The sequence below is a fragment of the Nansenia antarctica genome (genome assembly GCF_963989245.1).
Source record: "Nansenia antarctica genome assembly, chromosome: 1".
Lineage (NCBI taxonomy): Eukaryota > Metazoa > Chordata > Actinopteri > Argentiniformes > Microstomatidae > Nansenia > Nansenia antarctica.
The window spans coordinates 113,284,788-113,305,053 of NC_137674.1; the positions used below are offsets into that span (position 1 = coordinate 113,284,788).

The following is a 20,266-nucleotide window of genomic DNA, read 5'->3' on the forward strand; positions in this document are numbered from 1 at the left end:
CACACACACACACACACACACACACACACCGTAGAACAAAGTGAGAGTGAAAGAAATGAGGAAGGCGCAATTACCAAATGACATCTGAGAATCAGGGGAATAATTCCCACTTAGCTTTCCCACGTTCTCAAGTCCAGAACACTGTGACTGAAACACCGTCACAAACATTCAGATTGTGTTTCACGTGTCCTCAGATTACAACTGACACAGGACCTTCAAAGTATTTAATCTGAACTGAATGTATGTCGGAGCAACATGCAAACATAATAATGATGATCCAGTACGGTGTAATGGATTTGTTCATGTTGTATTCATTTTCACACAGAATGTGACAGTATGTTTCCATGGGGTGAGTTCCTGTGGGATTGTTGTGAGTCTGACTGTCCTGTTTGTGAACACAGAGCTGTTTGGGCCTTGTGTTCGTAGGCAGTTCGTTTAGGACTCGCTGTCGGTCCCACAGGAACTTACTCCATCAGCAGACTCGTTATCAATGTTATGACTATGTCGACAATATATCAAATGTACTATGTGAGAGTTTGGTGTCAGTCCTCGAAAGCCTTCCCATTGAGAAGTTGACTGTCCGCTCGAGCTGTAAAAGATCATTTTCTTTTTTTAAATATTATACCTAGATTTAAAGCAAGTTCCTATCTTGAGTCTCGTTAATAATCCACGACAACGGTCACAAAAGAGAAACACTTGATATGTGACATATATAGGGAGAACTGTTATGTAACAGGGCAATCTGGGATTCAAACAAAAGACAAAGCAGTCACCCTGCCTCTTATGTTTTGGTAAATAGACGAGGGATGAGACTGCAGAAATGTAACCAGTCTCAAAGTCAGAGGCCTAGAGATGACCTATGCCCTAGAGTCTAGACCATTCTATTCTAGAGCTATGACCTAGTCCTAGACCATTCTATTCTAGAGCTATGACCTAGTCCTAGACCATTCTATTCTAGAGCTTTGACCTAGACCATTCTATTCTAGAGCTATGACCTAGACCATTCTATTCTAGAGCTTTGACCTAGACCATTCTATTCTAGAGCTATGACCTAGACCATTCTATTCTAGAGCTTTGACCTAGACCATTCTATTCTAGAGCTTTGACCTAGACCATTCTATTCTAGAGCTTTGACCTAGACCATTCTATTCTAGAGCTTTGACCTAGACCCTTCTACTTCTGGTAAACAGCAGAGCGATGGGGAGAGAGAAATATAATTCAAACAAATTCATAGACAGAGCTATGGATGCGAGGACCGACCATCCATGAGATCAAAACGATAGTTTGAAGGTATCACAGTGTTTGTCTACAATCACATTGATTAAAAACAATGGAGCGTGTGAAGTTTCCGCAACGTTTGTGTTGCAACTTGAACAATGAACAATGTTTATCTGTTCTTTGTTGTGTTTGTGTTTTGTGTTGGCAGGTGCATATTTCCCCTTTCGTGTTCCTGGTTCCTGTTCTGTCTCCGTCTCGCTGTTGTGTCTGTGGTTGGTGGACGCAACCCAGTTCCACTTTTTGGGAACAATAAATGAATGACCGTCTGTGTGACACACTGTCGAAAGACAAGAGCTCGACTGTGCTGCAAAGACGAAGGTGGGAGGCAACCAACTCTGTGTAATGATCAAGTATTGGTCCCGGTGGCCTGGGGTGGTCCAGTGGTCTAGCACCATGGCCTGGGGTGGTCCAGTGGTCTAGCACCATGGCCTGGGGTGGTCCAGTGGTCTAGCACCATGGCCTGGGGTGGTCCAGTGGTCTAGCACCATGGCCTGGGGTGGTCCGGTGGTCTGGCACCTTCTCCACCTTCTCTTCAGGAACACGATCCTGCAGCAGAGCCGGGGGGTGTGTCTCCCCAGGTGGGTGTGTCTCCCCAGGTGGGTGTGTCTCCCCAGGTTCACGCCTCCTCTAGTATCGCAGCATCTCCTCCTCAACGTTAGGGTTACCGTTATACGGTATAAATAAGGGAGGTTGGATTACTGCCCAAAGTTGATTATATTAGAGATTCAGATTCAGATAACGTGTATTGCCATTATGCTTGACACATATAGGAATTTGTTTTGGCATTACAGTAAGTGTGTTTATACTTTTTTCACATGTACACATGAACACAAACAAATGCAAAAACAGGACAACACAGGACAGACAGGACAGTGCATTGAATAGTGCTATATATATATACAGAGTTTTTCAAAGGTCCAGTGCATATTCAGTCCTGAGCAGACTTGGGGGCAGGGGGAAGCCAGTCATTTAGCAGCAAAATTTAGAGATTTTGAAGAGGGAAAGGGAATGCTTGGCTGACTGCTTGGTGCCATTTGGTGACAATGATGACTCATCAACCGAGTGAATCTTTTCTCGTTGCACCCCAGTGACATACTTTTCACTTCTCACATCCTGTTACAGACCACAAGCTCTTTCTCTTTCTCCACACATGATCTTATCATTCTGATTGGGTAGCTACACCGCATTTCAAAAGGTTTAACGTGTTTTGCACCAGAGCAATGGAATGGAAATACGTTAAATGTTTTCCGTAAAATGATGTTTTCCCACTGATCTACACAGCCTACTGGACACTTTCAAAGTGAAAGAAACATTACAAAATTGTTATAAAAAATGTAAAAGAAGATAAGACTTGCTATGGCTCACTAAAAATAGCTTGTGTTTGATGTCACACCTCATGAACAGAAGCAGGAAGTACTCAGGCGTACTCACAATGCGGTGAAGAAGAAGAGGATGTGATTGCAGACCCCAGCCTCAGCCTCGCAGCTCATAACAGGAAGAGTCATACTTCACAATACTTTCGTGAATTCACGAGAGCTGCAGACCGGAGAGGTTAGGTGCCCTCCTGCTTCACTTTGCACACTGACAATGGGCCACAAACAGAACTACAGTAACAAGTTTGGAGGTCTTGGCAAGCGAAACACAAAACAGTAATTTGCTAATATTGTTGTCTATAGTGCGATTAAACCAGAACCGTACGAGTTGCAAAGCAAGCCGTTAATCATGGAGGTTAGACAGTATCAGACATTAACTCTGAGTAGTTACGGCAGGTCACTGTTGATCCTGAGGCAGACAATATCCACTATTTATTCAACAGTTAGTTCCGACCAAGTAATTTGATTGGACAAGAGGCATTCCATGAGTGCCGATATACAGTATAACAGCACTGGGACTTTTAACTGTATGTATCACTCCGCCGCACAGATGTTCTACTAAATGACCGTTAATTAGACGACATGTTTGTGTTTAGGTTACTAGGCAACAGTCCATTTGAAGTTCAGTTGCGGAACAATTTTTTGATTATTTTTATGATTAAATAAACAAACAAATCATAATCTGTTGTCGCTTATTACTGTTAACTAATAAATCGCGCTGTAGAACTGTTGTATGAAAGCAATATCACACTGGAGGTCGTGCTGTTATACTGAATATCAGAAAGGCTGTGATCGTCTTCGGTACTCGTCCGACGACCCAATCACAGCCGTGCTGATATTCAGTATAACACACTCCCTCTCGTGTGATATTGCTTAAATAAAGCACTTACAAAGACACAATCAAAGCAGGACCTCGGCCCTTATGAACCAAAGCGCTAAGATGGAGATGTGAAGGTGTGGCCTAGCACGGTTGCACGGCAATGAAAGTCAATGAAACAGCTCATGTATATGGAAGACACATTTCTTTTTATTTCATTCAATTTCAAGCGTTACTCTGTCGACGAGTAAAGATTCAAAGAAAGAGCACCAACAAACTATGTCAGGCTTCGATAACCGCAAACCTACAGAAAATAAATACAATCTCTTTTCGTAAATAAATAATATAGCTCACTCGATATTCAGTAGTTTCAAGGTTCCATGGATTTAAGCTTCAATTTAGACAGTTCATAACCATTTTATCATCGAAAACATACGTACTTCTCACCACGACAAACAGAAACAAAAACATTAAATAAAGACATTATCTAGAAATTCCTAAATCAAACAATTTCAACGAACAAATCATTTACAGTTCTCAAAGAAAAAGGCAAATAATTATTGGTCAACGAAGGTATAGCAACCTATCTAAGCAAGGCAGACCAGTCACAAGAATGACATTTGACCTGTCAGGATAATTACAGTGCTCGATTATTATTCAAGTGTCAGAGCCACATTGTGGCCCTTGGTGTCCATTGTACAATAAACACAATTTTCACCTGCTGTTTCAATGACAATAGATAAGAGCAAAACAAAAGTGCATTTATATTATAAACTCCTCCCAAAAAGTTCGGAAATGTTATTTCGGTCGATTATTCCTCCCCTTTAATAATATCCTTTCCTTATGACTGTGGGAGAGTGCAATCATCCAATCCACCAAGCAACTCAATACCAACAGAAGAATATTGCAGGGGATTTTGGCAATTTTTTTGGGGGGGGGGGGCGCTACCCACAAGTTTAGCTGTGTCGCTCATTTCACGAATGCATGATCCTTACAAGTCTTACCTCGTTGTAAAGGTGACTAATCAGGCTTTCCAACGATATAAAACACAATACCAATTGGTATTATTAAAGGGGAGGAATAATCGACCAAAATAACGTTTCCGAACTTTTTTGGAGGAGTTTATATACATATATATTTATATAACCATTTAACAAAAGGCAGTAAGCACAGCCCATGTACCTCGAGTCAGCAGATTTAGATTTTGTGCACATCTAATGGAGCAATATGGATGATGCCTCTGAAATCATAATACTGAATGTTTAAAGGGAGTCATGTCATGGAAAACAATCTAATCGGAATTAGTTTAAACAAAGCTCACAGAGTGCAAACAGACATCAAGATCATGTCACGATTGGGTTGAGTGCTTAAGTGGGGCAGGGCACCACTGAGGACCTTTGAGATGTGTGTCTTCAGATCTTGACAGACGCAAACTGATGATATGATACAAGGCCACCAGGATAGACTAGAACACTGTCCATGCTCCATGTTCCATGTTCAACTCATCAATTACATTTCAACTAGTTTGCCGTGACTAATTGTCAGATGTCTACCAATCACTTACCCCCCTATTTTTATTTATATCCCCCCCTATTTATGTCTCATTCTTGTTTTTGTTTTTTTTATCTTAGGACTGTGTTTGTTTGTTAGCACCTAGGGTTTGCATTTACATTTAGTTGTACCTGTTACAATGACCATAAAGATCATTCATTCATTCATTCATTCATCCATCCATCGTGGTGGAATTGACCCAGGGATGTATAGGGCACCGTTCAAATAAAACCAGAGGCAAGGAGATAGGACAGGGGTGTCCATAGGTCACAGGGAAGGCCTGGCAGACTTACTCCTCTCACATGCTTGCCAGGGGGGTATTCCATCAACGTCGCAAAAGGAAAAAAATCCAGGCTTCATTTTGATCTGAAGTCTCGCGAGGCTTTCCTTTAGCAACGTTGATGGAATACCCCCCTGGGCTCTCCCCTCATACACTCTGAGCAGAGCAGTGCATGCTGGGATAGGGGGAGGCTGCTGGTCACCGTGGCGTCGTACGCAAGGCCTGGACTCAGTCACGGTCCACGTCCAGCCTGGGCAGAGAGTCCTGAGAGGGGGAGGGGACACAGATCACATGACACATTGAAGCCTTTTGATTGGACGTCACTCTGGTACCTGTGGCCAGGTTGACTCACCTGTGCAAGGTTGTTGGGGTCAATGAAATATATTAATATGGCATTCATAAATACAATAATTAGCTAATTACTTTTTAATTAGGGTTGAAATTCTAGAATTTCTAGAACTTCTTAGAATTGAAATACCCACACTAAGATCTTTCACAGAGGGGAGTTATTACTGCTACATATACAACACGTAGTGTAGTGTAGCTGTAGTGGCAGGCAGACAGGTAGACAGGTAGACAGGTAGACAGTGGAAGGTAGACAGGTAGACAGGTAGACAGGTAGACAGGTAGACAGGTAGACAGGTAGACAGGTAGACAGTGGAAGGCAGACAAGTAGACAGGTAGACAGGCAGACAGGTAGACAGTGGAAGGTAGACAGGTAGACAGGTAGACAGTGGAAGGTAGACAGGTAGACAGATAGACAGGTAGACAGGTAGACAGGTAGACAGGTAGACAGGCAGACAGGTAGACAGTGGAAGGCAGACAGGTAGACAGGTAGACAGATAGACAGGTAGACAGGTAGACAGGTAGACAGGTAGACAGGTAGACAGGCAGACAGGTAGACAGGTCAGGAGGCAGCAGGTACCTTGCCCCCCCCCCTGGCCTGGATCAGAGGGTCCTGGGACTCCTTCAGAGAGATGTCCTGGGAGGTGAGGGTCCTGGCGGGGCGGAACTCCTCCCTGCACCACCACACAGCCACGCCCCCCAGCACCACGCTCAGGAACACTGCAGCACACAGACACAAACCAGTAAACAAGTCACCTTTCAACAGACGCCTTCTCAGCAAACCCTTCTACTCTCCCCGCCTCTACAGGGACGCTAGCAGTCGCACACCCTCTGGAACTCTCTCTCTGGAACTCTCTCTCCCCACAGCGATCCGCAACGCCAAGGCCTTTGGCCTCTAGTCTAGTTTGTCACTCTCACTGTCTTTGTTTCTTTGCTTTGTTTCTCTGTTCTGTCTGTCTGTCTGTCTGTCTGTCGATGAAATCTGTTAAGCGTCCTTGGGTTTGAGAAAGGCGCTATATAAATCTAAGATATTATTATTACCACCTGATCACGACTTTTTGCACTCTTTTTTTACATGTCTTTTATACTAAGACAAAACAAAACAGAAGCAAAAAATAAATAAAAAATTTGCAAAAGTTTCATTACACAATAATGATCATACTTCAGTTTTATATGTATTAATCGTTATTTACTTTGACTTTAAGTTTTTAAAATGTGCATATTGAAAAGCGTATTAAACATAGCATTCGCACAGTCGTGCTGCCCGATCACGTCTCTTCACAACACTGGCTCCCCGCTGGTGGAATGAGCTCCCCACGGCTGTCAGAACGGCAGAGTCACTACCCATCTTCCGTCGTAGACTGAAGACCCATCTCTTCAGGTTACACCTTAACTGCTCCTCCTGAGACATCCACTACCCCCCAGCACTACGTCTCCTAAAGACACCCGCTTTCCCCTCCACTGTGTCCCTAAGAACTTCTATTGCCCCCCTTGTACTGTTTCTCTGTTCCTCCAGTATATATATTTTTAAAAAAAACTAGGTTTAGAAGAAGGTGATGGAAGAAGGTTTTTCCTTCTATCAGTGGCCCCGGGCCTGAGCTAGATTACTCTTCCTGCTACGACTGGTGGATTGATGATTCACATGCTTAGCATCCAAATGTATTGATTGTAAGTCGCTTTGGAATAAGGCGTCTGCTAAACGCCAAACATGTAAAAAAATGTAACAGAACCAGACCCACCGATAAGCGAAAGGATTCCAGCAAACGTCGTATCAGACAGACCTGGCGCTCTGACTGGACCTGTCTGAGACACGCCTGTGTGATCTGCATGATCTGGAAAGTTATGAGGAAAAAAGGAAAGTTAAATGGCATTTCAAAACTCCAAAGAATGGCATTGTTTGTAAACAAACACTGTACAGCTTCAAACCATGGTTAAAACTCATCACTCTGATCTAACGGACGGGACATTCTTTGTTTTTACAAGGTCTCTAATTTGCATAGGAATCAGTTACGTCAGCGGTTCCCAAACTTTTTCAATCAGGCCCCCCTTGGGTAATTGGAAATATTTTCGAGCCCCCCCTAACCCGGTCCCCACCTAGATTGATATAATTAATTGTATAAAGTTGTACAAACATTACATTTTCTCTTCTAATAATAACAAGACACATATATCCAACTATAGTTTTATATGTTATTATGGGTTGAAAAGGAACATAAGTGCTTGGCAAATGATCCTGTGCCACTGAAATATTCAACATATCAACATTAACTAATTTCTACTGCATCACTATTCTTACTCCACACATTCCTATCACAATTACGATCAATGACTTGTGTGTGTGCTTGCTTTGCCTTGCAAATCTTCTCAAAGCGGGGTTGTTGTTTTGAGACTGCCACTCTCAGTTCATTCTCAATGTTCAACTTCGACCTGTATTTGCTTTTGATAGCAGCAACAGCAGAAAAGCCTATCTCACACAGGTACGATGTTGCAAAAAGCAGCAGTATTCCCACAGTTTTAATTTATTTTTATTTATTTCTGCGCCCCCCATGCAGTACCCCCGCGCCCCACTAGGGGGGCGCGCCCCACAGTTTGGGAAACGCTGAGTTACGTCATGGAAGAAGTGACGCGATCTGAATACTTTCTGAAGGCGTTTTTGTGTCTTTCTGTAAAAGGGTGGTGGGTGACTATGGCCTGAGGCACCGCTGCTGTCAGGTTCTAGTAAGGAGCGTCTGGGTGGAGCATCCTCACTCACCACGGCCGTTAGCGTCACCTTTGACTCTGGGTATGCAGATGAACTGGGGTTGGCGCATCTCAGCAAACAGGTCTGGCTCACACCGCTGTGAACACACCGTCTGCAGACTGCCACACGCGGCGGGACCTGGGAGAAGAACACAACACTGTGTCTTAAACAACAACACAGACAGAGACACAGACACAGAGACAGAGACAGAGACACAGACAGACACAGAGACAGAGACAGAGACACAGACAGAGACAGAGACAGAGACACAGACAGAGACAGAGACAGACACAGAGACAGAGACAGACACAGACAGAGACAGAGACAGACACAGAGACAGACAGAGACACAGACAGAGACAGACACAGAGACAGACACAGACAGAGACACAGACAGAGAGAGAGACAGAGACACAGAGACAGACACAGAGACAGAGACAGACACAGACAGAGACAGAGACAGAGACACAGACAGAGACAGACACAGAGACAGAGACACAGACAGAGACAGAGACAGAGACAGAGACAGAGACACAGACAGAGACAGAGAGACAGAGACAGAGAGACAGAGACAGAGACAGAGACAGAGACAGACACAGAGACAGAGACATACACAGAGACAGAGACACAGACAGAGACAGACACAGACAGACACAGAGACAGAGACACAGACAGAGACACAGACAGAGACAGACACAGAGACAGAGACACAGACAGAGAGACAGAGAGAGACAGAGACAGACAGAGACAGAGACAGACAGAGACAGACACAGACACAGACACAGACACAGACACAGAGACAGAGACACAGAGACAGAGACACAGAGACAGAGATAGACACAGAGACAGACACAGAGACAGAGACAGACACAGACAGAGACAGACAGATACAGACACAGACAGACACAGACACAGACACAGACAGACACAGACAGAGACAGACACACAGACAGAGACAGACAGACACAGACAGAGACAGAGACAGACACAGACAGACACAGACAGACAGAGACAGACACAGACAGAGACAGACAGAGACAGACAGAGACAGAGACAGACACAGATAGAGACAGAGACAGACACACAGACAGAGACAGAGACAGAGACACAGACAGAGACACAGAGACAGAGACACAGAGACAGAGACACAGACCCAGACCCAGACCAAGACACCCCCCCCCCCCCCCCCCACACACACACACACACACACACACACACACACACACACACACACACACACACACACACACACACACACACACACACACACACACACACACACACACACACACACACACACACACACACACACACACACACACACACACACACACACACACACACACACACACCTCGTGGTTGGAGGACGGGGTGGACCAGTGCCAGCCCCCCTGGGGAGGCCAGGCTGGGGAGCAGCACTCTGAACAGGCTGCCGTTGTGTTTGTCAGCATTACAGAGGGACTGGGTGACTGCATCTGTCCAGTACACATGACCCTGGGGAGAGAGAGAGAGAGAGAGAGAGTCATCTACTCAGCCTTAAGAGAGAGAGAGAGAGAGAGTCATCTATTCAGCTATGAGAGAGAGAGAGAGAGTCATCTATTCAGCCATGAGAGAGAGAGAGAGAGTCATCCACTCAGCCATAAGAGAGAGAGAGAGAGAGTCATCTATTCAGCTATGAGAGAGAGAGAGTAATCTATTCAGCTATGAGAGAGAGAGAGAGAGAGTCATCTATTCAGCCATAAGAGAGAGAGAGAGAGAGTCATCTATTCAGCTATGAGAGAGAGAGAGAGAGAGTCATCCATTCAGCTATGAGAGAGAGAGTCATCCATTCAGCTATGAGAGAGAGAGAGAGTCATCCATTCAGCCATAAGAGAGAGAGAGAGAGTCATCTATTCAGCTATAAGAGAGAGAGAGAGTCATCTATTCAGCTATAAGAGAGAGAGAGAGAGTCATCTATTCAGCTATAAGAGAGAGAGAGAGAGTCATCTATTCAGCTATAAGAGAGAGAGAGAGAGAGAGAGTCATCCATTCAGCCATAAGAGAGAGAGAGAGAGAGTCATCTACTCAGCCATAAGTGAGAGAGAGAGAGAGTCATCCATTCAGCTATGAGAGAGAGAGAGAGTCATCTATTCAGCTATAAGAGAGAGAGAGAGAGAGTCATCTATTCAGCTATGAGAGAGAGAGAGAGTCATCTATTCAGCTATAAGAGAGAGAGAGAGAGAGTCATCTATTCAGCTATAAGAGAGAGAGAGAGAGAGAGAGAGTCATCTATTCAGCTATAAGAGAGAGAGAGTCATCTATTCAGCTATGAGAGAGAGAGAGAGTCATCTATTCAGCTATAAGAGAGACAGAGAGAGAGAGTCATCTATTCAGCCATAAGAGAGAGAGAGAGAGAGAGTCATATATTCAGCTATAAGAGAGAGAGAGAGAGTAATCTATTCAGCTATAAGAGAGAGAGAGTCATCTATTCAGCTATGAGAGAGAGAGAGAGTCATCTATTCAGCTATAAGAGAGAGAGTCATCTATTCAGCTATAAGAGAGAGAGAGAGAGTCATCTATTCAGCTATGAGAGAGAGAGAGTCATCTATTCAGCCATAAGAGAGAGAGAGAGAGAGAGTCATCTATTCAGCTATAAGAGAGAGAGAGAGTTATCTATTCAGCTATGAGAGAGAGAGAGTCATGCATTCAGCCATAAGAGAGAGAGAGAGAGTCATCTATTCAGCGAAAAGAGAGAGAGAGAGTCATCTATTCAGCTATAAGAGAGAGAGAGAGAGAGTTATCTATTCAGCTATGAGAGAGAGAGTCATGCATTCAGCCATAAGAGAGAGAGAGAGAGAGTCATCTATTCAGCTATAAGAGAGAGAGTCATCTATTCAGCTATAATAGAGAGAGTCATCTATTCAGCTATGAGAGAGAGAGTCATGCATTCAGCCATAAGAGAGAGAGAGAGAGAGTCATCTATTCAGCTATAAGAGAGAGAGTCATCCATTCAGCCATAAGAGAGAGAGAGAGAGAGAGAGTCATCTATTCAGCTATGAGAGAGAGAGTCATGCATTCAGCCATAAGAGAGAGAGAGAGAGTCATCTATTCAGCTATAAGAGAGAGAGAGAGTCATCTATTCAGCTATAAGAGAGAGAGAGAGTCATCCATTCAGCTATAAGAGAGAGAGAGAGTCATCCATTCAGCCATATGTGGAGAGAGAGAGAGAGAGAGAGTCATCTATTCAGCCATGAGTGAAGAGAGAGTGAGAGAGAGAGAGTCATCCATCCAGCCATAAGAGAGAGAGTACATTGGGGTCATACAAATAAAGGGGTCATGCCAGCATTAATGTTTTGATTCAAAGGCATGATTTGCCAGATTCTCTAGGCATGACAACATACCCCGCACTCCCCTACTCAGCGGACATAGATTGTTTGACAAGGCAGCTACATGGACAAGGCAGCTACATTGACAAGGCAGCTACATTGACAAGGCAGCTACATTGACAAGGCAGCAGACATGGACAAGGCAGCATACATTGACAAGGCAGCAGACATTGACAAGGCAGCTACATTGACAAGGCAGCCACATTGACAAGGCAGCTACATTGACAATGCAGCTACATTGACAAGGCAGCTACATTGACAAGGCAGCAGACATTGACAAGGCAGCTACATTGACATGGCAGCTACATTGACAAGGCAGCAGACATTGACAAGGCAGCTACATTGACAAGGCAGCTACATTAACAAGGCAGCTACATTGACAAGGCAGCTACATTGACAAGGCAGCTACATTGACAAGGCAGCAGACATTGACAAGGCAGCTACATTGACAAGGCAGCAGACATTGACAAGGCAGCTACATTGACAAGGCAGCAGACATTGACAAGGCAGCTACATTAACAAGACAGCAGACATTGACAAGGCAGCAGACATTGACAAGGCAGCAGACATTGACAAGGCAGCTACATTGACAAGGCAGCAGACATTGACAAGGCAGCTACATTGACAAGGCAGCATACATTGACAAGGCAGCAGACATTGACAAGGCAGCAGACATTGACAAGGCAGCAGACATTGACAAGGCAGCAGACATTGACAAGGCAGCAGACATTGACAAGGCAGCTACATTGACAAGGCAGCATACATTGACAAGGCAGCAGACATTGACAAGGCAGCTACATTGACAAGGCAGCTACATTGACAAGGCAGCAGACATTGACAAGGCAGCTACATTGACAAGGCAGCATACATTGACAAGGCAGCTACATTGACAAGGCAGCATACATTGACAAGGCAGCTACATTGACAAGGCAGCATACATTGACATGGCAGCATACATTGACAAGGCAGCATATATTGCCGGGGCAGCTACATTGACAAGGCAGCTACATTGACATGGCAGCATACATTGACAAGGCAGCATATATTGACAAGGCAGCTACATTGGCAAGGCAGCAGACATTGACAAGGCAGCATATATTGACAAGGCAGCTACATTGACAAGGCAGCTACATTGACATGGCAGCATACATTGACAAGGCAGCTACATTGGCAAGGCAGCAGACATTGAAAAGGCAGCATAGATTGGCAAGGCAGCATACATTGACAAGGCAGCATAGATTGGCAAGGCAGCAGACATTGACAAGGCAGCTACATTGACAAGGCAGCTACATTGACAAGGCAGCTACATGGACAAGGCAGCTACATTGACACGGCAGCTACATTGACAAGGCAGCTACATTGACAAGGCAACAGACATTGACAAGGCAGCAGACATTGACAAGGCAGCATACATTGACAAGGCAGCTACATTGGCAGAACACCGGCAATAGTGCTGGTGTTTCGTCCGATGACATTTAGTGTTTCCTGGCTTTTCCTGGCACCTGGCCAGTTTTAGGTGCTTGAAGGAACATCGTGCTTTGCTGGCTTGAGTAACGTGTCGGTTTCTTTCAATCTTTCTTCAATCTTTTCCTTCTATCACGGAGACTGCCAATGGCCCCGGGCCTGAGCTGGATTACTCTTCCTGCTACGACTGGTGGATTGATGATTCACTTGCTTAGTCAAATGTATCGACTGTAAGTCGCTTTGGAATAAGACGTCTGCTAAATGCCAAACATGTAAATGTCGATGTTGGGAGCTGCATGTGGAGGTACCAGTCAGTACCAGTCAGTATCAGTCAGTATCAGTCAGTACCTCAAACACGGCCAGGCCAACGGGCCGGTCCAGGTAGCCGTTGGACTCCAGGACGGTCTTGCGGTGCTGCCCGTCGTACCCCACCCTGGAGATGCTGCGCAGGCCTGAGTCAGCCCAGTACAGGAGCTGGCGGGTCATGTCTGGAAGAAAAAAAAGAAGAAAAAAATACATTTCTATAAATCAAATCAGGGTTCCCACACCTTCTGAAACATCACATTCAAGCACCTTTCAAGGACTTTCAAGACTCAATTCCCTCAAATTCAAGGACCCAACATGGCATAGTTTGAGACAGAACTAGTTGACGAGCTAAGTAAAACATTTTAGAAAAAAAAAAAAATTGAGAGAGAGAGAGAGAGACAGAGAGAGAGAGAGAGAGAGAGAGAGAGAGGGGGGGGGGGAATTCAAGCACTTCCAAGGACCCGTGGGAACCCTGCCAAATGTTACAATCAAAGCATTTCCCAACCATCTGCCTTTGAAAGTCCCAAAACAAAAAACAGTTAACCAGTTGTTTCATTTGTCTAGGACACGTGTATAAAAACAGCCAGACATACTGTAGAGGATTTTATCCTATTATGAATTCTGTAAAATGCCTATGGGCATTAAATCCACAACAGTAAAAAATAAATAAAATAATTCATTGTATTTATAAAGCGCTTTTCCGGGGCTCAAAGACGCTGACAATATGGGAAAAACAGAAAACACAGAAACAACAAGAAACAGATAACATGAGCACATAGAACACAGAGTTAACGAACAGGCACAGGGAACAATTAACACAGCAATGTCCAGGGGGGGAGGGGGGGGGGTGGCAGGGTTAGGGGAGATGGTTAGGGGTAGGGGAGGTAGTATGCATGTCCAGGGGGGGGGAGGGGGGGGTGGCAGGGTTAGGGGAGATGGTTAGGGGGTAGGGGAGGTTGTATGCATGTCCAGGGGGGGAGGGAGGGGGGTGGCAGGGTTAGGGGAGATGGTTAGGGGTAGGGGAGGTTGTATGCGTGGGAGAACAGGTGGGTGTGAGGGAGAGAGTTCCAGAGGGGGGGGGGTGAGGGAGAGAGTTCCCGAGAGGGAGGGGGGTGAGGGAGAGAGTTCCAGAGGGGGGGGGGTGAGGGAGAGAGTTCCAGAGAGGAGGGGGTGAGGGAGAGAGTTCCAGAGGGGGGGGGGTGAGGGAGAGAGTTCCAGAGAGGGGGGGGTGAGGGAGAGAGTTCCAGAGAGGGGGGGGGTGAGGGAGAGAGTTCCAGAGTCTCTGATAGGGCTTTCACACCGGCAGTTCCGAACGCCGGTTCCCGTTCGCGTTCGGAAACCTCCGAACGTTGGCGCTGTCTGGCGAACGATACACTGGTATGAACGCGGGCACGTTCGCCAGACAGCGCCAACGTTCGCAGGTTTCCGAACGCGAACGCGAACGCGAACCGGCGTTCGGAACTGCCGGTGTGAAAGCCCTATGAGTGGCTGAGGGAGAGAGTTCCAGAGGCGGGGTGCAGCGTGAGATAAGGCCGTACCCAGAGAGATGGCGACGGGGGTGCGTATGGCGGAGGTGACCAGCGCCTTGCTGCCCTGCCCATCCAGGTACGCACGGCCGATCCTGGGGGAGCCGCCACCCTCGGCCCAGAACAGCAGCCTGCAGAGAGAGAGGAGTGCTGCGTTAAGGCCCTTGCACACCAACGCGTTTTTTACGCGCGTTTTTTACGTCCGTTAAAAAAATAAATTAGAACTCATGTTGTGTCAACCACGCTTGCACACCAATCCGTAATTATTCGTCTGTCAAAAAAAAAAACGCAACAGGTTCGATTTTCTGCGTTTTCGCGTCCGTCAAAAGCCTTTTGAGAGTAGTTTTTTATTTTTTACTCTGGCCAACTCTGGCCACCGTACGAATGTACACTGAGGTAAACAGTGAGAGACATCTCTGAGGTAAATAGTGAGAGACACACATCTCTGAGGTAAATAGTGAGAGACACACATCTCTGAGGTAAATAGTGAGAGACACACATCTCTGAGGTAAACCTGGAAACGATCTGGATAATTCCTCAGATATTTTATTAGCAGTTGAAACTCCCCTTGCTGCCGACGAGTTCTGAGGATGGGGTGGATCCAATATTTCCTTTTCCTTTTCCTATTTTCAAGAAGTGAGAGGAGCACAAAATCATCCTCACTGCTTGAAGACTCCATGTTGCGTATTGCGAAAGGGTTAGGAGAGGAGAGGAGAGTAGGAGTGTCAACTGACCCTGAAAGTTCGCAACGTAAAAAAACGCAACGGACTCCGCAACGGACCGGTGTGCAAGGTCTCTGTGCGTAACGTTTTTTTTTCGGATGACGGATTAAAAATACGCAGGCGTAAACGCACGCATTGGTGTGCAAAGGCCTTTAGTCCAGGACAGAACAGCAGCCTAGAGAGAGAGGAGCGCTGCGTTAGTCCAGGACAGCAGCCTGCAGAGAGAGAGGAGCGCTGCGTTAGTCCAGGACAGGACAGCAGCCTAGAGAGAGAGGAGCGCTGCGTTAGTCCAGGACAGAACAGCAGCCTAGAGAGAGAGGAGCGCTGCGTTAGTCCAGGACAGGACAGCAGCCTAGAGAGAGAGGAGCGCTACGTTAGTCCAGGACAGAACAGCAGCCTAGAGAGAGAGGAGCGCTGCGTTAGTCCAGGACAGAACAGCAGCCTAGAGAGAGAGGAGCGCTGCGTTAGTCCAGGACAGAACAGCAGCCTAGAGAGAGAGGAGCGCTGCGTTAGTCCAGGACAGAACAGCAGCCTAGAGAGAGAGGAGCGCTGCGTTAGTCCAGAACAGGACAGCAGCCTGCAGAGAGAGAGGAGCGCTGCGTTAGTCCAGGACAGCAGCCTAGAGAGAGAGGAGCGCTGCGTTAGTCCAGGACAGAACAGCAGCCTGCAGAGAGAGAGGAGCGCTGCGTTAGTCCAGGACAGGACAGCAGCCTAGAGAGAGAGGAGCGCTACGTTAGTCCAGGACAGGACAGCAGCCTGCAGAGAGAGAGGAGCGCTGCGTTAGTCCAGGACAGAACAGCAGCCTAGAGAGAGAGGAGCGCTGCGTTAGTCCAGGACAGGACAGCAGCCTAGAGAGAGAGGAGCGCTGCGTTAGTCCAGGACAGAACAGCAGCCTAGAGAGAGAGGAGCGCTGCGTTAGTCCAGGACAGAACAGCAGCCTAGAGAGAGAGGAGCGCTGCGTTAGTCCAGGACAGAACAGCAGCCTAGAGAGAGGAGCGCTGCGTTAGCCCAGGACAGAACAGCAGCCTAGAGAGAGGAGCGCTGCGTTAGTCCAGGACAGGACAGCAGCCTGCAGAGAGAGAGGAGCGCTGCGTTAGTCCAGGACAGAACAGCAGCCTAGAGAGAGGAGCGCTGCGTTAGTCCAGGACAGCAGCCTAGAGAGAGAGGAGCGCTGCGTTAGTCCAGGACAGGACAGCAGCCTGCAGAGAGAGAGGAGCGCTGCGTTAGCCCAGAACAGCAGCCTAGAGAGAGAGGAGCGCTGCGTTAGTCCAGGACAGAACAGCAGCCTAGAGAGAGAGGAGCGCTGCGTTAGTCCAGGACAGAACAGCAGCCTAGAGAGAGAGGAGCGCTGCGTTAGCCCAGGACAGGACAGCAGCCTAGAGAGAGAGGAGCGCTGCGTTAGTCCAGGACAGGACAGCAGCCTGCAGAGAGAGAGGAGCGCTGCGTTAGCCCAGGACAGAACAGCAGCCTAGAGAGAGAGGAGCGCTACGTTAGTCCAGGACAGGACAGCAGCCTGCAGAGAGAGAGGAGCGCTGCGTTAGCCCAGGACAGAACAGCAGCCTGCAGAGAGAGAGGAGCGCTGCGTTAGTCCAGGACAGAACAGCAGCCTAGAGAGAGAGGAGCGCTGCGTTAGTCCAGGACAGGACAGCAGCCTGCAGAGAGAGAGGAGCGCTGCGTTAGTCCAGGACAGAACAGCAGCCTAGAGAGAGAGGAGCGCTGCGTTAGTCCAGGACAGGATAAGCAGGGTTCCTACAAGTTTCAACAAGTCAGATTTAAGACCTTTTTAGACCTTTTTTAGACCTCTTTGAATAGAATTATAGCTTTTTGTCATCCTCGAGGTGATGAAATTAGGGATTTCACTGCCATACAGACAAAGAATTGGCATTTTTTTGGTTCCAGCTTGATTCATTTCCGCGTAAATACATGTGGTCGGACTGATTTCCTTACAGGATCTCAGCAGGGTTCCTACAAGTTTCAACAAGTCAAATTTAAGACCTTTTAATACCTTTTTAAGACCTCTTTGGATATGGTTTTTGACCTGTTCGCGACACCATATGATAGCTTTTTGTCATCCTCGAGGTGATGAAATTAGGGGTTTCACTGCCATACAGACAAAAAAAGTCTGAAGGATAATTAATATAAAATAAATAAGTCCCATCATAATAACTCAAAAGTAAATGTATTAACATTAACATATCATATATTCCATATTAACAGTTAACTGTAGAAAGTCACTTCACCGTGAAGAGAACAAAGTGGACAAAAGCTTCCTTGCAGGACAAGCTAACCTTTTTGGGCCTTATAAATCGGATCGCTGGATTTTAGACTTTAAGGCTTTTTAAGACCAGCGTGGGAACCCTGGATAAGGCTCCTATCACATCCTGCAGACCTCTCCCAGGTCAGAACAGTGTCGCCAGATGGACACAAAAGGCCCTAACTTTCCAACAGGTTTTTGACAGTTCAAAGTTCAACCTGTTAAGAGCTCTACAAGGTCTCTGCATGGCCATGTGGTGATGTCATTTGTCTGGTACTCTGAGCACACGCAGCTGCAAAGACAAATGTGTCCTTACCTACCGCCTACCTGGAACCACATATACTGAAACATGTCTGCATTCACTGCAACGTAAGTGGCTTTGGATAAAGGCGTCAGGTAAAAAGGTATTATGGTAAATGGCGTTTATTATTACCTCAGCCATTAGCTAGCACCCTTTATGGATTCAAAGATACTTTATTTATCCCCGTGGGGAAATTCATTTTGCCGCGCCACTCCACTAAAAACCACACATAACAACACAACACAACATAAAGGACAGACAACAACACTGGGCCAGCCATGTACAGTATATAAAAAACAGTGAGATCATGATATAAAAGTGGATTAAAAAGATGGCTATAGTTATTATATTAAAATACTAAAAAGTGATGATGATGATTAAAATAAATAATAAATACAAATTCAGGAGCCTTGACCCCGACTGCTACTTTAGTTGCCATTGAACAGTCTTAGTGCAGCCGGGATAAATGATTTTTTATATCGCTCCGTCCGGGAGCGGATCGTAATGAACCGCCCTCTGCGGCGGATGTGTTGGTGTCCTCTGTAAGTAATGGGAAGAGAAGCATTTTGTTCTTATTTTGGCTCTATACTTTTTCACTCGCTGTATTTTTTATTGACCGCATTGGATGCAGAGATATACGCATCATTTGTTATTTTCTTGCTTTTGATCGCTTATATACTTTTTGGATCCCAGCGAATTGTTTGGCGCGTCATACATCTACTCTCATGACCCTCCTATGACCCTCCTCCTCTCATGACCCTCTCATGACCCTCTCATGACCCTCCTATGACCCTCCTCCTCTCATGACCCTCTCATGACCCTCCTATGACCCTCCGAATGAATTGTTAGGCGCGTCATCCAACTACTCTCATGACCCTCCTATGACCCTCTCATGACCCTTCTATGACCCTCCTCCTCGATTCCCTCAAGCGACTATTACTTTCTGGTTCCATCTAGTCTACAAGCTACAAGCTTGACTGGCGTTTCTGGTTAGTCAGGTGTGTTCCGTCAGATGAGTTGTGCGTTCAGACAGATGAGTGGTGCAGCGTTAAGACAGCCGTCAATGTCTTAGTATCTATTCTAGGCTTCGCGGTTGACCTCTGGGGTCGGCGATTGACGTCTGCCAACATGACGACCGAAGAGAGGTGTGAAGAGAGGTGAGAAGAGAGGTGTGAAGAGAGGTGTGAAGAGAGGTGTGAAGAGAGGTGTCAGTGAAAGTCAAAGACGCCGTTATTAGGACTAAAAACTGAAAATATAGAACCAGAAAATAGTTTGGAACATCATTCAATACTTAAAAATAAAAAGCCAGTGAGCTCAGCAATCTCAAACTGTCTGGTCGGCCTGCGGGTATGGGTGTACAGTACATGAGGGTTTGGGGGTACAGTACCTGAGGGTTTACAGTACCTGAGGGTTTGGGGGTAGCTGAGGGTTTGGGGGTACAGTACCTGAGGGTTTGGGGGTACAGTACCTGAGGGTTTGGGGGTACAGTACCTGAGGGTTTGGGGGTACAGTACCTGAGGGTTTGGGTGGACAGTACCTGAGGGTTTGGGGGTACAGTACCTGAGGGTATGGGGGTACAGTACCTGAGGGTTTGGGTGGACAGTACATAACTAGAACCTCCAGTATCTGGAATGTTCCATTGTAAGAAAGTCCGCAATCCCTTAATTATGACTTATAACGACGATGATGATGATGATACCGGTTTAGTGAGGGCACGACACTGTGGAAACTGAGGAGGAGGATGAACTAGTTTCACCAGTAAAAACCCACAGGAGGCGTAGAGAACACATTCTTACATGATTACACAACAACACACTCTCTATGCTACCAGGTCTACCCCACTGAAGGCTCTGAGGAGGGCAAGGAAGATCATGGCCGACCCCTCCCACCCCCGGCCACGGCCTCCTCACCCTGCTTCCCTCTGGGAGAAAGTAAAGGCCCGCCA

General features: G+C 46.4%; 1 protein-coding gene across 1 annotated transcript in view; it reads right to left on the reverse strand.

Annotated features, from left to right (window-relative positions):
- Positions 1-5,527: 5,527 nt before the first annotated feature.
- LOC308156898 (low-density lipoprotein receptor-related protein 8-like) overlaps positions 5,528-20,266 on the reverse strand; it is a gene marked incomplete at its 3' end in the record, with an annotated part of 48,394 nt that continues 33,655 nt past the window's right edge. Inside the window, exons 8-14 of the mRNA XM_080530348.1 lie at positions 15,057-15,175; positions 13,561-13,700; positions 9,736-9,877; positions 8,397-8,522; positions 7,384-7,476; positions 6,225-6,364; positions 5,528-5,563 (exon numbers count right to left, since the gene is read on the reverse strand). Coding sequence (XP_080386474.1) covers positions 5,528-5,563; positions 6,225-6,364; positions 7,384-7,476; positions 8,397-8,522; positions 9,736-9,877; positions 13,561-13,700; positions 15,057-15,175 — 796 coding nt within the window. The remainder of the gene's footprint in view (positions 5,564-6,224; positions 6,365-7,383; positions 7,477-8,396; positions 8,523-9,735; positions 9,878-13,560; positions 13,701-15,056; positions 15,176-20,266) is intronic.